This window comes from Monocercomonoides exilis (assembly GCF_001643675.1).
Source record: "Monocercomonoides exilis strain PA203 chromosome Unknown scaffold30-1206723, whole genome shotgun sequence".
NCBI classification, from domain to species: Eukaryota; Preaxostyla; order Oxymonadida; family Polymastigidae; genus Monocercomonoides; species Monocercomonoides exilis.
In genome coordinates, this window is record NW_027150575.1 from 1,099,191 (window position 1) to 1,111,793 (window position 12,603).

The 12,603-nt window shown below is 35.3% G+C and overlaps 4 protein-coding genes across 4 annotated transcripts; 3 read left to right on the forward strand and 1 right to left on the reverse strand.

The window, feature by feature from the left end:
• Positions 1-837: 837 nt before the first annotated feature.
• MONOS_15298 (uncharacterized protein) lies at positions 838-1,098 on the forward strand (the record flags this gene model as incomplete). The annotated part of the gene is made up of 1 exon (XM_067868164.1): positions 838-1,098. One exon carries the CDS (start codon positions 838-840, stop codon positions 1,096-1,098), a length of 261 nt encoding a protein of 86 aa, XP_067725240.1.
• Positions 1,099-1,482: 384 nt separating this feature from the next.
• MONOS_15297 (uncharacterized protein) lies at positions 1,483-2,065 on the forward strand (the record flags this gene model as incomplete). Its single annotated transcript, XM_067868163.1, has 2 exons — positions 1,483-1,609; positions 1,683-2,065. 2 exons carry the CDS (start codon positions 1,483-1,485, stop codon positions 2,063-2,065), a joined length of 510 nt encoding a protein of 169 aa, XP_067725241.1.
• A 4,970-nt stretch (positions 2,066-7,035) lies between these two features.
• Positions 7,036-10,931, forward strand: MONOS_16076 (kinesin, unidentified; the record flags this gene model as incomplete). Its single annotated transcript, XM_067868986.1, has 5 exons — positions 7,036-7,057; positions 7,159-8,053; positions 8,207-8,288; positions 8,424-8,576; positions 8,774-10,931. The coding sequence occupies 5 exons, from the start codon at positions 7,036-7,038 to the stop codon at positions 10,802-10,804; spliced, it is 3,183 nt and encodes a 1,060-aa protein (XP_067725242.1). The 3' UTR covers positions 10,805-10,931.
• Positions 10,932-10,960: 29 nt separating this feature from the next.
• MONOS_16075 (uncharacterized protein) lies at positions 10,961-12,491 on the reverse strand. The gene is made up of 2 exons (XM_067868985.1): positions 12,198-12,491; positions 10,961-12,135 (listed from the first exon to the last, which is right to left on the reverse strand). The coding sequence occupies exons 1-2, from the start codon at positions 12,440-12,442 to the stop codon at positions 11,169-11,171; spliced, it is 1,212 nt and encodes a 403-aa protein (XP_067725243.1). The 5' UTR covers positions 12,443-12,491; the 3' UTR covers positions 10,961-11,168.
• Positions 12,492-12,603: the final 112 nt, after the last annotated feature.

A 12,603-nucleotide genomic window follows, 5' to 3' on the forward strand; every position in this document is an offset into this window, starting at 1 on the left:
TTTTTTTTTTTTTTTTTTTTTTTTTTTTTTTTTTTTTTTTTTTTTTAAGGATTGATTGATTGATTGATTGATTGATTGGTTGGTTGGTTGGTTGGTTAATTGGCATAATTACATAAAAATGATTCATATTATTTTTCTCAAGAGTTTCAACAAAATTATCTCTTGCATGACCCATATTAAATTAATTAAATTTCATCGTTTGACTTTCGAAAGAATAATACAATAAATACTGTCAAATTTCAAAAGAGATTTATTGAAATGATTATTACATCAAATATAGATTTTAGTAATATATGTATATATTCTGGATTCCAAATAGAACAATTACTGCTTTTAAAGCATTTATTACGTTAAAAAGCATGGTGAAATAGTTCATAATCCCCAAAAAGATAAATAGCAACGAACACAAGTTAAGGAAAAGACATTCTTTTTAACTATCCATTTAATTGTACGTCATCGTTCAGTAATGACAGATTGATTTCTTCATTTTCTTCTTTCACACCAGTTCCTCAAAGTTTCATTATTGAATATTTGCCTTCTTGTTCTACTATTTTCTCAAAGGATATTTGAGTGAAAATGGGGAAGAAGAGTTTTAATCAACAATACTGAAATTGTTTGAGAAATTGGTAAAGAAGAAAAGAGAAGAGGAGAAAGAAGAGGGGCAAGAAGTGAAAGAAAGTGAAAAGCTATCTTCAACATCTGCTTGAGCAGCCTGAGCATCATCGAAGCTCTGAAATTTTTTCTCCAAACCGATGAGCGGAGAAACTCCGGGAAGAGAGGCGGAGTGACAGAAGCAATGGGAAGTGAGATAATTGTCAGGAGAGGGAGAATGAGCTGATGCAGAAGAGGGAGGAGGGATGGTACAATCGTCCTCCCCCCGAAGGTCAGAGGGAGATGGAGCCACACAATGCGCTGCTGGACAAGCACTGTGTGATAGTCGACCAGCCAGCGATGCAGCGGCATCTGAAGATGATCGCGAAGGAAGAGAACGCGCAGAAAAGCTCTGCAAGAAAGGAATCAGACACAAAACAAGCACTGAAGAAGCGGAAGGCGATGCGGCGTGAGCAGGACAGGACTTTGGCGCTTGAATTGGAGTAGCTGCTGTAGCTGGAGGAGAAGCACAGGAGAGCAAGAACGTCCAGTGAAGGCGCAGCATTCACCAAGCAGCCGTCGGGTGGCTCTGTTGCACACTCAGCGATGGGTACGAGGCAAGGAAGGAAAGGACCAGGGAAGTTGGTGTAGCTGTCGAGGGGTGTGGAGAGAGGAGGGAGATACAGAGATAGTGAGAGATATAGAGATAGAGAGTGACAGAGAGGGAAAGGCTGAAGGAGAGCTTTAATACGGAAGATGGCGGAAGATATACAAATGGCGAATTCAAAATGATGAATCGGTAACAGCAGCAGCAGCAGCCAAAGCGGTTATGGCAGCGCTCACGGAAGAAGTTGATGAATTTGAGAGGGAAACGTGAATGGGAATGAGGGAATGGAGGATATGGAGGAGCATATGGAGGAGGGGCGCAAGGAGGGTACTACGAACGCGGAAGAGAGCCGATGCAAGGGACGATTGTGGGTTATGCACCAGTCTTTAAGAATGTGCCGAGGAATGCTGAGTATATGTTTCAACCAATAGGAAACATGGGGAATAAGGGGAATATGTGCATGGCAGGCTCCACATACCGCCAGCCGTATCAGCAGCAGTATCAGCCTTCCCTCCTCAGACACAAGCACAAGTGCAAGCACAAATGCAGATGCAGATGCGGCAGTCGCCAAGATTGCCTCATGCATATCAAAATGCATCGATGAACCCTTGGTTCAATGCACACGGTAATGGAGTTGATAACCATAACTTAACTTCATCATCATCATCTTCTTCTTCTTCTTCGTCTTCTTCTTCTTCTTCTTCTACTTCTTCTTCTTCTACTTCTTCTTCTTCTTCTTCTTCCTCTTCTTCTTCCTCTTCTTCTTCCTCTTCTTATTCTTCCTTCTCCTCCTCCTCTTCTTCTTCTTCTTTAAACGAAAATAATTCATCTTCGGATTCTCTTTTTTTATTACGTTTTCGTAATTGAATTATCAAACAACAATAAGTCTATTTAATACTAATTTGCCACTTCAACACATGCATTCCAATTTTTCCTTCTATCTGCATTGATCTCTCTGGAAACACCACCGTCTCCCGCTCCGCATTAATCGCTTTCTTCCACTTCTTCCACCTCTCTTTCTCAAACACTCCACACACACTCCAATCTGGAATTTTCCTTCTTCTCTCTTTCGTCCACATCTTCTGTATAATCAGCTTCTCCAACATCCGAAAGCAGATTCCAGCCATCTTTCAGCTGAATGCTGAGAACAAAGAAGCATTGTTTATCATTTTTCATTGTGTGGCAAATCTTCTGAAGAAAATTCTTCATCTGGCGCTTGTCGAAATAGAGAAGAGAGAAGTGCGTATGCTTTTTGAAGCAGCTCCAGCTCTGTCAAAAACCTCATCTTATTGAATTGTAAAAGAAGAGCGTGTGCAATTTTGGAGATAGCGCTGCTTCAAGACGAAAAAAGGTAAAATGTCCATCGGGAGAGAAATGGTTAGCGCAGGAGAAGAGATAGGTGGAATTATTATAATTGACTGAAGAAAGGAAAATCATTTTCATTTAGAAAAAATATGAGATATTACATAAAAAATTCGTATGTTTATTTTAATTAAGAAATGAAAATGATCTGAAAAAAGATTCTTTTACAATGTCACAGTTATTACAAACAGTTCTTGATCTCAATTGATAAATTCTGACATTTTTCCCCAACTGCTCGGCAATTCCTTGAAAAAATTAATTATCAAAAAATTCGCTGAACAGAAATTGGATTGGATCATTTAAAAATGTTGAAAATATATTGAAGATATCACTTCCTCTGAAAATATTGAGTAAGGATTATTTGAAACTTCATCAATCATGCATTTATCCATTTCATTTTTTCAAAAGTAGATAAATACAACAACGAAGAATAATAAGCTCTTTTTTTCTTGACCGAACAAGTTTAACCAAGGTGCTCTGATGCTGTAAATCAGTCGAAAGTATCAATAGTTGAACACTGTATTATATATTCTGCGAAATGCATTATTATCAAAAACTTAAACATAAAAATAGACTCCGTTCACTGGCTGAAAAGAATTCAGGTCTTTCACATTACCATCATCGACGTGTTCCTCCTTCGCTTTATAAGAATAATTACTTGCGCACTGCACCATTGTTGCCTTTCTCCAATGAATTCATTCACATTTGATGTTCATTTTTTCATGATAATGAATACCTTCTTTAAAACAAAACAATTTATCAAAATTAATACTTTAAAAAAAGACCAATATCTATTCATCATTGCTTGCAGCAATGGGTACTGCATTCGATGTTCAAAGCATAAATGAGTTTGAAAATACCACAATTATCTCATCTATGCTCAAAAAATCTCCATTTATCGAATCCGAGAAACCAATATTATGTTTTACAATAAGAATTGACAAGTGACTTGACAGTGACGAAAGTGACAAATTCTTGGAAAGTGATAAAAGATCTGAAAAAGTGACGATCATAAAAATCATTTTCTGACTAGATCAAAATTCTTATCCAAAATTTTAAATTGAAGTCCAAGTTCGGAAAAAAGACTTATTTTTCAAATTTAAAATAAATATTTATGAAAAAAGATATCATATTTTTATTTTCTGAATGGATTGAGAAGCAGAAAAAAAACTTTTGATCAAATAAAAAAGTGACAAAGTGATTATCAATTTGTCAGTCACTCATGAAAAAAAAGCTCGTCATTGGCGGGGTGACGAGGAGGTTCACTTATAAATAAAACAATTATTTTTTACAGAAATAAAAGCTAAATACTCATGAATAATCAATTTATCTCTTTGATCAAAAAATACCACAATAGAATTTATGTTTTCGATTTTTGATCTTTTTTACACCAAAAATAATTCAATTTCGATAATTAATAATTCAATTTCGGAATTAATAATTCAAAATCGAAAAAAAATAATTCAATTTCGGAATCAATAATTCAAAATCGAAAATTAATAATTCGATTTCGAAAAAGAATAATTCAATTTCGAAAATGATTATTTCAATTTCGTAATTCATTAAAAACTGAAATTTTTAATTTTTCTCGAGAATAAATTTCAGAAAAGTTCAAGTTATTTTTTAAACCAATCAAATTTTATTACTCTATGAAAACTGTTTTTAAAAAATGAAACAATCAATAAATCAATTTGGGTGATTCTTTTTGAAATCATAACTTTTTTCGGAGTATTGATTTTTCTAGTGTTGTTTGTCATTGAAAAATGATTTTGTTTTAAAATGGAACGTTTGACACAACTGTTTTAATAATTGAAGTTGAAGCACAAACAAAGATGATGATGCCATTTGTTAGTGTTTTCACTTCTCTGAGCTTTTTTGTTAATATTTGGTTAAAATTTTTAAACAGAAATTTTTGAATGAAAAATTTTAATTTCAAAAATAATCACCCATTTTTAAATTTTTTTTTTCATTTTCGAAAATCATCACTCAAATGATAATAATTTTATAAAAATTCATTCTATTTATTAACTAAATAAAAATAGAAAAAATTTAATCACGATTATTGAATTATTTCTTTCAATAATGTGATAGTCACATTGGTAAAATTTTGAAGAATATCTGTTTTAAACATGAAAATGAATTTATTTCCTTTTCAAATTAACTTCAATCAATAAATCTTCATTCAAAATGAAAGAAAATTTTTTAATGAAAATGCAACATTTTTCAATTATTGATAACCAAAATTTGCTGATGAGATAAAAATTTAAAGAATTTAAAACCCCAGACACAAGTTATTCATTCCACAAATCAAAAAAATTTCCGTTTCGAATTTGAAATATTTTTTTTCGAAATTGAATTATTAATTCCGAAATTGTATTATTAATTTTCGAAATTGAATTATTTTTTTCGAATTAGAATTATTTTTGGTGTAATGATCACAAAAAAAAAAAAAAAAAAAAAACTACCCACATTAACTTATTGTGAAAGTGCTATTCTATTGTTTGTTTGTTTATAAATAGAATTAAGAATTAGGAATGAGTTCGTTTTTTTGTATTTATCAATATACAGATATCGCAGAAAATACCGGACAAGATCGATATCTCAATTACCGCAAGAGGAATAATTCTGACAATTTTCCTTAAAATATAGCTCATCAATACAAACTCACACGTCATACAAGACTTTCATGACTTCTTCGTTTATACTCAGAAAATAATAATAATTATTATTATCTCGGAGAAATAGGATTTTGAGTATCTCCGAAATTTTAATAATAATTTTCTCTGAGCACAAATGAAGCTATTTTGAAAGTTTTGTATATTAAATGAGTTTGCATTGATAAGATATATTTTGAGGAAAATTGTCAGAATTTTTCCTCTTGCGGTAATAGAGAAATCAATATTGTCCGGTAATTTGTGCGATATCTGTATCATTCATTAAAAAAACCACTTCAAAAATAATCTCTTACACCAAAAATTATTCAAAATGAGAATTTTTTCATTCAAAAAAATAAAAATTGCATTCAAAATAATAATTTTGCAAACAAAATGAAAACTTTTGCGTTCAAAATGGAAAATTTGCAAACAAATTAATAAGTTTTTCAAACGAAACAATAATTTTTACATTCGAAATAAAAATTGCTCAAAACCAAACAAAATTTTGTTCACTCTCTCAAGAAATTTTGTGAAAATCATTTTTTCACTTTTGAATCAAAAATAATTTAGTGTTGTTTTTATTTTCATGTTCGTTAAAAAATTTTTTGAAATGTTTTATTTATTCCTGAAATTTTTAATAATTTCAAAAAATTTTTATTCCTGTGAAAATAAAAGAAATTTTCATTTCGAATTCAAAAATTTTTATTTCGCTTGAAATTTTTTTATTTCGAACGCAAAAATTATTAATTTGAATGAAAAAATTTTTAATTCTATTGCAAAAATTCTCATTTTGAATAATTTTTTGTGTACCTGTTATTAGATAAAAAAATAAAGAGTAAATGTGTTAACGAAGCCTGTTGGAAAGAATAATCCGGATAAAATTCTTTCAGGTAAGTGGGAACAAAACGTACTGTTCAAAATGTTTTTAAAAAAGTAAATGTTCGTTATCAAAATAAGTTATAAGTCCATGTGGGATATATTTACTGGAAAATTTCGTCTAATTCAAATAATTGAATTGGTGACACATTTTTGAAATTCTTAATCAACAAAACACATGTTTTTTTATCTTTTTTGAAAAATAAAACCCTAATCAGTGATTTAGGTTCCTATTATAATTAATATTATACCCTAATTCACTCGTTGTGAAGGAATTGAAACCAATAGCCTCTCTTAAACCTAATTAGAAATTTTGAGAAATAGTATTATTTGGGTTTGATCATAGATTTTTTGATGAAAAAGGCGATTATTTATCGCTTGAATTTTGAATCGAAAATGAATGTTTCAATTTTATTGATTGCTTTGTATTTATTTAGTCTTGCTTTTTTTTAGAAATAAAACTTTCTTTGTGTTATTTTTTGAACAGTACGTTTTGTTCCCATTCACCTTCTTTCAATAGAAAAAACTTATCATTATAAAAATTGGAAAATGAACATGAGGTCTTTGAAAAAAGATTGATCATTTGGCACATAATGAGATTTTTTCTTTTTTGATAATTTTTAAATTGCGAATAATAAGGAATAAATTGATATTTATAATATTCAGTATATTTTAAGTTACAGAAAAGCAGAGTTGGTTTAAGCATAACTTTGCAAATCATTTCTTTTAACATTGAAAGCATAATAATTAAAGATATATAAATGGCTACTGATGCAATGGAAGTTTGAATTGAAATTTCAAATGCAATTTTCAAAATGATTTCAAATTTAGAATGTTATATATATTACTACAGACTGGAATGATAAATCATTTAAGCTGAGTTTAAAAAATAAAAGTGTTTTATCTCAATTGAATGTTGAAAGAATTCGCAAAACATTATCTCAAATGGTAAAAATAGATGCATCAGGTGTGTACGGTTAGTACAAAATTTGAGCTTTCTTTATTTCTTTTTCATGCAATTTATAATTGTGCTTATTTTAAAAAATTTTTAACACGAAACATTTTAAGAAATATATTTATCTTACAAGTCTCAGCTTCTTAAGGATGAAGATATTGTCAAAAATATAACGAATGGACTAACGCCTGTATTTGTTGCATCTTTAAAGGAAAAAGGAGCTCCAATACATGAAAATGAAGATAATTCAAAGTTCTTGGAAAATGAGACTTCAAATCATGATGATGCAATTAAAAAATCTCGCAAAGAATCTTTAGATAATATAACATTAAAGACTGAAAGTATAAAGAAATCCATTGAAAAACAAGTGGGGCGCCAAATGGGAACAGGATTGAAAGATAATCTAACAAAAGAAAAAGAAGAGTTGGCACTAAATCAGCTGAAAGGCGAATTGAAATTGCTTCGAATGGAGGCAGAAGAGAAAGAGAAAGCACTTGAGGATTTTATCAATAGGTCGTACGATGCATACACACTTCCGCATCCATTGATTGATCCGATTGTGCAAACATCCCCATCATCAGCAAAAACAGCTGGAGTTTATCCGGAAAATTACGCTAAGATTCTTGCGGAGAAGGACGAAAAGCTGCGCAATGAGACAGAGGAGCAGAAGAGCCGATGGCTTGACGACCGACTGAAGTGGAAGGAGGAGCTGGAGCAGATGGCGAAGGAGCATGCAGAGCGAGAGAGGGAGAAAGTGGGGCGATTGAAGAGGGAGAGGGAGAAGAAGAGCAGAATGGGGAGTATTAAGAAGGTGCTGGATGTGATGTGCGAGGCAGAAGACAGGAAGGAGAAGGAGATTGAAAAGCGATGTGAAATTATCAAGATGATGAAGAGAGAAGAAGAGGAGGAGGAGAGAAGGATGGAGAAGAATATGGAGAAGGGAGAACAAAACTTACCAGAAAAAGCAAGAGAGAAGGCAAATGCAGATAAAGTGGTGGAAATGATAAGGTGTGTGTTTTTTTGAATTTTTTTCCTGAAAGATTAATTGATGATTTGTTTTGGAATAAATATATCGAATCATGCTTATTTGAAATGTCTATTGTTATTTGTCCATTCTTTCTATTTTTTTAACTTCAAATTTATTTTTGATTATCAATACAGATCACTTGCCCCTTCACAGACAGAAGAAAGAATCAGACAGATAATTCAACAGAAAACAAAAGTGGCGCATATGCAAATGATGGTTTTTATTTAATTTATTTAATGAAAAATTATAACATTTATTTATTTCTGTTATAATATTTTTCCCCCGATCATTAATATTTTTATTTAACTGTATTTTTTTCACCCTCCAATTTTGATGCAATCTTCAACTCAGATTGACCGACACCGCCAAACAATCACACATTTGGCATCGTTTGCAGCTGAGTGGAGACAGAAAAGGAAAGCGCAGACAGAACTTGTTGAGGAAAGAAAGGGCAACATTCGTGTGATTGTGAGATGCAGACCGACTTTGAAGGAAGACCCGCTGGTTTGTGCAAATATTGAAAGAGAGAAAAAAATTTTTGATTATTTAAAAACTGAATTATTTTTCTTTTCTTTTTTTTTTTTATTAATTTCTTTCCTTTTCTGATAAATATTTCAAATTATAATAATTGTTTTCTCAAATTATTCTCATTTATTTTCTTCCCCATTCTATTTCTAATCCAATCCCCTTTTCCATCTCAGCACACGCCATCCCCTCTCTCTTTCTCCTCTGACACTGTCAACCTCGCTTCTCCCAACGGCACCCGCACTTTCTCCTTCTTCCGTGTTCTTCCTCCGATCCCTTCCTCCACACAGAAATGCGCTTTCAGTCTTGTTCTCCCTGTCATCGCCTCTGCTTTCGAAGGGACAAACGGGTGTGTCATTGCGTATGGGCCAACTGGATCCGGAAAGACGTTCACAATCGTCGGCGGAGAGAGGAAGGGAGAGGAAGGGGTGCTGCCGAGGGCGATGGAGGAGATATTCCGGATGGTCGAGGAGAAGAACAGGGAAGAAAGAATGAAGGCGCAGAAGACGCTGCAGCAGAAGAGGGAGAATGCGAAGTTTGGAAGGCAGTTTGAAGGAGAAGGAGAAGGAGAAGATGAGGATGAGGATGAATTCAATGATAGCAGAAGCAACGATGATTGGATTCACAGCAGATTGGGAAGAAGAAGAAGAGGAAGAGAAGAGGAAAGCGCATTTTCAGATTCAGATTCTTATTTCCCTCCAGTTGCATACAACGAGTGGGTTGTTCAGTGCTCGATGGTCGAAATATACCTGACGCACACAATCGACCTTCTCAAGCCATCTCTTAATATGCCTTCTTCCTCTTCCTCTTCCTCTTCTTCCCCCTTCCCTTCATCATCGCCTTCTTCCACTTTCTCCTCTTCTCTTTCTCCTCGTTCCTTCACTTCATCATCTCCATCACCTTCACTTCAAAGCCCTTCTTCTCCGTTCTCGTCGCTCCGTCCTTTTTCTTCTCCACTCCCTCCAACTTCTCCAAAACCTTCGTCTTCTCCCGCCGTCTTTCCTTTCACCTCGCTTTCTCTTCAATCAACAGCCCGCTCATTCTTCCAGGTGCTTCCTTCTTCTCCTTCATCTTTTTCTTCGTACTCTTCGTTTTCTCCTCCTCCTCCTCCTTCATCTGCCCGCTCTCCTTCTCCATCGAATGCTTCTAGCACGTCATATTCAACAAACATTCGTTCACCTCGTCCTTCATCATCATCTTCTTCTTCTTCTTCTTCCTCCTCCTCTTCTTCTTCTGTCTTGTCTTCTCTCTCGATCATTCCGCCTTCCTCTCCTCTTTCCATCTCACTCGGCGTTCGTGTGAGTGTCTCGTCCTCTTTCGAGGCGATTGAAACGATGCGAATCGGTGAAGGAAACAGACACAAAGCAGAAACAGCGCTGAATGCACACTCGTCGCGCTCGCACTCCATCTTCACCATTTGGCTGGGCTCTCAGCGGAAAGAGATGGAGAAAGAAGAAGCGGACTGGAAGAGAGCAGACGAGGAAAGAAGAGGAAGAAGTGCGAGAAAAGGAGAAGAGAGAAAGAAGAGGCGAGATTACAAAGACGATTCAGATGATCTGCACTTTTCGACAACAGCTTCTGTGTCCTCGCTTATCATCACTCCATCTTCTCCTTCCCTTCCTCCATCTCCATTCGACCCTTTGTTTCCTTACTCGTCCTCCCCTTCCCCTTCCCCTTCTTCCTCTTCCTCTTCCTCTTCTCCTATCACACCCATTTCATCGCTCACCTTCGTTGATCTTGCTGGCAGCGAACGAACAGCTCGCTCGCAATCGTCTGGGCAGCGGCTGAAAGAGGCACAGGCAATCAACAAATCGCTGGCAGCTCTGGGAGACGTTGTGGCTGCGCTATCTTCGAACGCTGCCTCGTCTTCAGCACGCACTTCACCATCTCAGTCATCTTCTCCTTCTTCATCATCTTCATCTTCATCTTCCTATTCTTCCTCCATTTCACCGTCATCATCATCTTCTTCCTCCTCCTCCTCTTCCTCTTCATCCTCTTCACAAACTCCATTTGTGCCGTATCGCAATTCTCGGCTGACGTATCTTCTGCAGGATGCAATCGGAGGGAAGTCAAAAACTGTGCTATTTGTGAACATATCGCCTGAAATGTGCTGCTTCGGCGAGACGCTGAATTCGCTGGAGTTTGGCGCCAGAGTGAAGAAAGTGCGGAACAAAATCGGGATGATCGTGAAAGAGGAAAAAGGATGAACGAAATTGTGTTCGCTTTGATTATTCTCGTTTCACGGATAAACATCCACTTCATTATTTCATTTTTTCCGGTATAGTCCTGGAAAGTGTTATATTTATTGCTTTTTTCTTTTAAAAAATATAATTCCGTTAAACTCTAAAGACTTGTGATGAATTAGTTGATAATATGTCTTTTGGTTTAGTTCTGTTGGAAGTCTTCTTTCAGACTTTCACAAATACTGATTTTTTTCCCCCACCTTCCAACAAACAAAAGTGAAGTGTGCATAAAACAAAGAAACTGAAACGGCTCTTGAAATAGGTAGCAGAAGCATTTCAGCAAAGCGAATCAGAAAGAATGAAATACAGCTGGCAAATCCCAGAATTCTCACCTTAACCAGCCAATTTTTTCTCTGAGCGTTTTCGGGCGATATGAAACACGTGACGTGGAGGCCTTCATCACAATCTCATCATCGTCCTTTTCTTCAGCGGCGTGTGGTAGATAGAGCTGATAAGGCAGTTGTTGCTGCTGCTGCTGCTGTCGAAGTGCAGGCTGCCGCACAACTGCGAACTGCTGCTGCGGGACGAGTGGTGGGATTGGCTGCTGCTGTGTCTGCTGTTGGATGATGATCGGCTGGGCCTGAGGAGGAGGGCAAGGCGGCTGGGCCTGGCTCGATGGAGTGCATTCGATCACAATGGCAGGCGACTGAGAATAGGGCAGGCAGCCATTTGGTACTGATGCTGCAGATGAAATGGAACCTAAAAATGGATCACGGTTGGTCTCCTGTGTTTGCGTTTGTGGGATTGATGTGGTAATTGTAAGTGGGAGTGAAGATTGCTGGAAAGTTCTGGTTGGATAAATTGGATCTGTAATTTGAGTTGTTGAAGAGGGAGTTATTACAGTTGTTGCTGGATATGATTGAGAAGTTTGCGGGTTTCGCGTTGATATTATGATAGTTGGAGAAGATTGATCATATTGAGCAATTGGCCTATGAAATGAATATGGAGCAGCTAATCCTGATGCAACTGGCTCGTCTGTTGAAATGGCAATAGATTGGGGCTTATATTGTTGATGAATTTGCGGAGACTCCAGCACTGTTATCTGAGTTAATGGAGTTTGCTGCTCAAATTGGGATAAACCTTGATAACCATATGGCAACTCACCAAAATAGGGGGACTTGCCACAGTAAGGAATAAATTGAGAAGGAAAATTTACTGGTAAATTTACTCTAGTCTGAGGAATTGGAGGAGAGCAACTTCCTTCGAAACCAGGAGCAATAAGTCCGTTTTTTTCTGCAGCATATCTTGTTCCTCCTCTTCTCCAACCTGTTCTTGCTCCATTTGCTCTTCCAGCGCTGTTTAAAAAATTGATAAAAATCAAAATAATTATCATCATAATAAACAAGTAATTATACACCATAAAACATCAGAAACAGGATCATCAGCATTCATTAAGTCATCAAAGAAAAGGCTCATTAAATCTGGTATTTGCATCAAAATTGGAGCTTGACCATCAAAATGATTACTCATAGACAGATCATTATCATCTTGAATTAAATCTACAAGATTTTCAAAGTTTGTAGAAGAAATATTATCTTCAAAATTATTTGCCAAAATGCTTCGTGGTAAAACAACAAGTGCTACAAGCAAAAATACGATCATTAAACCCAAGAAAATGGGAAAACATTTTTCTCTACAATTCTAATTTCATGATGGGTGAAAATAAACTAAATATGGTTGAGATTTTTTATTTTATTTTTCATTTTTCCTATAATATATAGTAAATATTATGTATTTGGAGTTCGCTTACTAATTCTTTCACA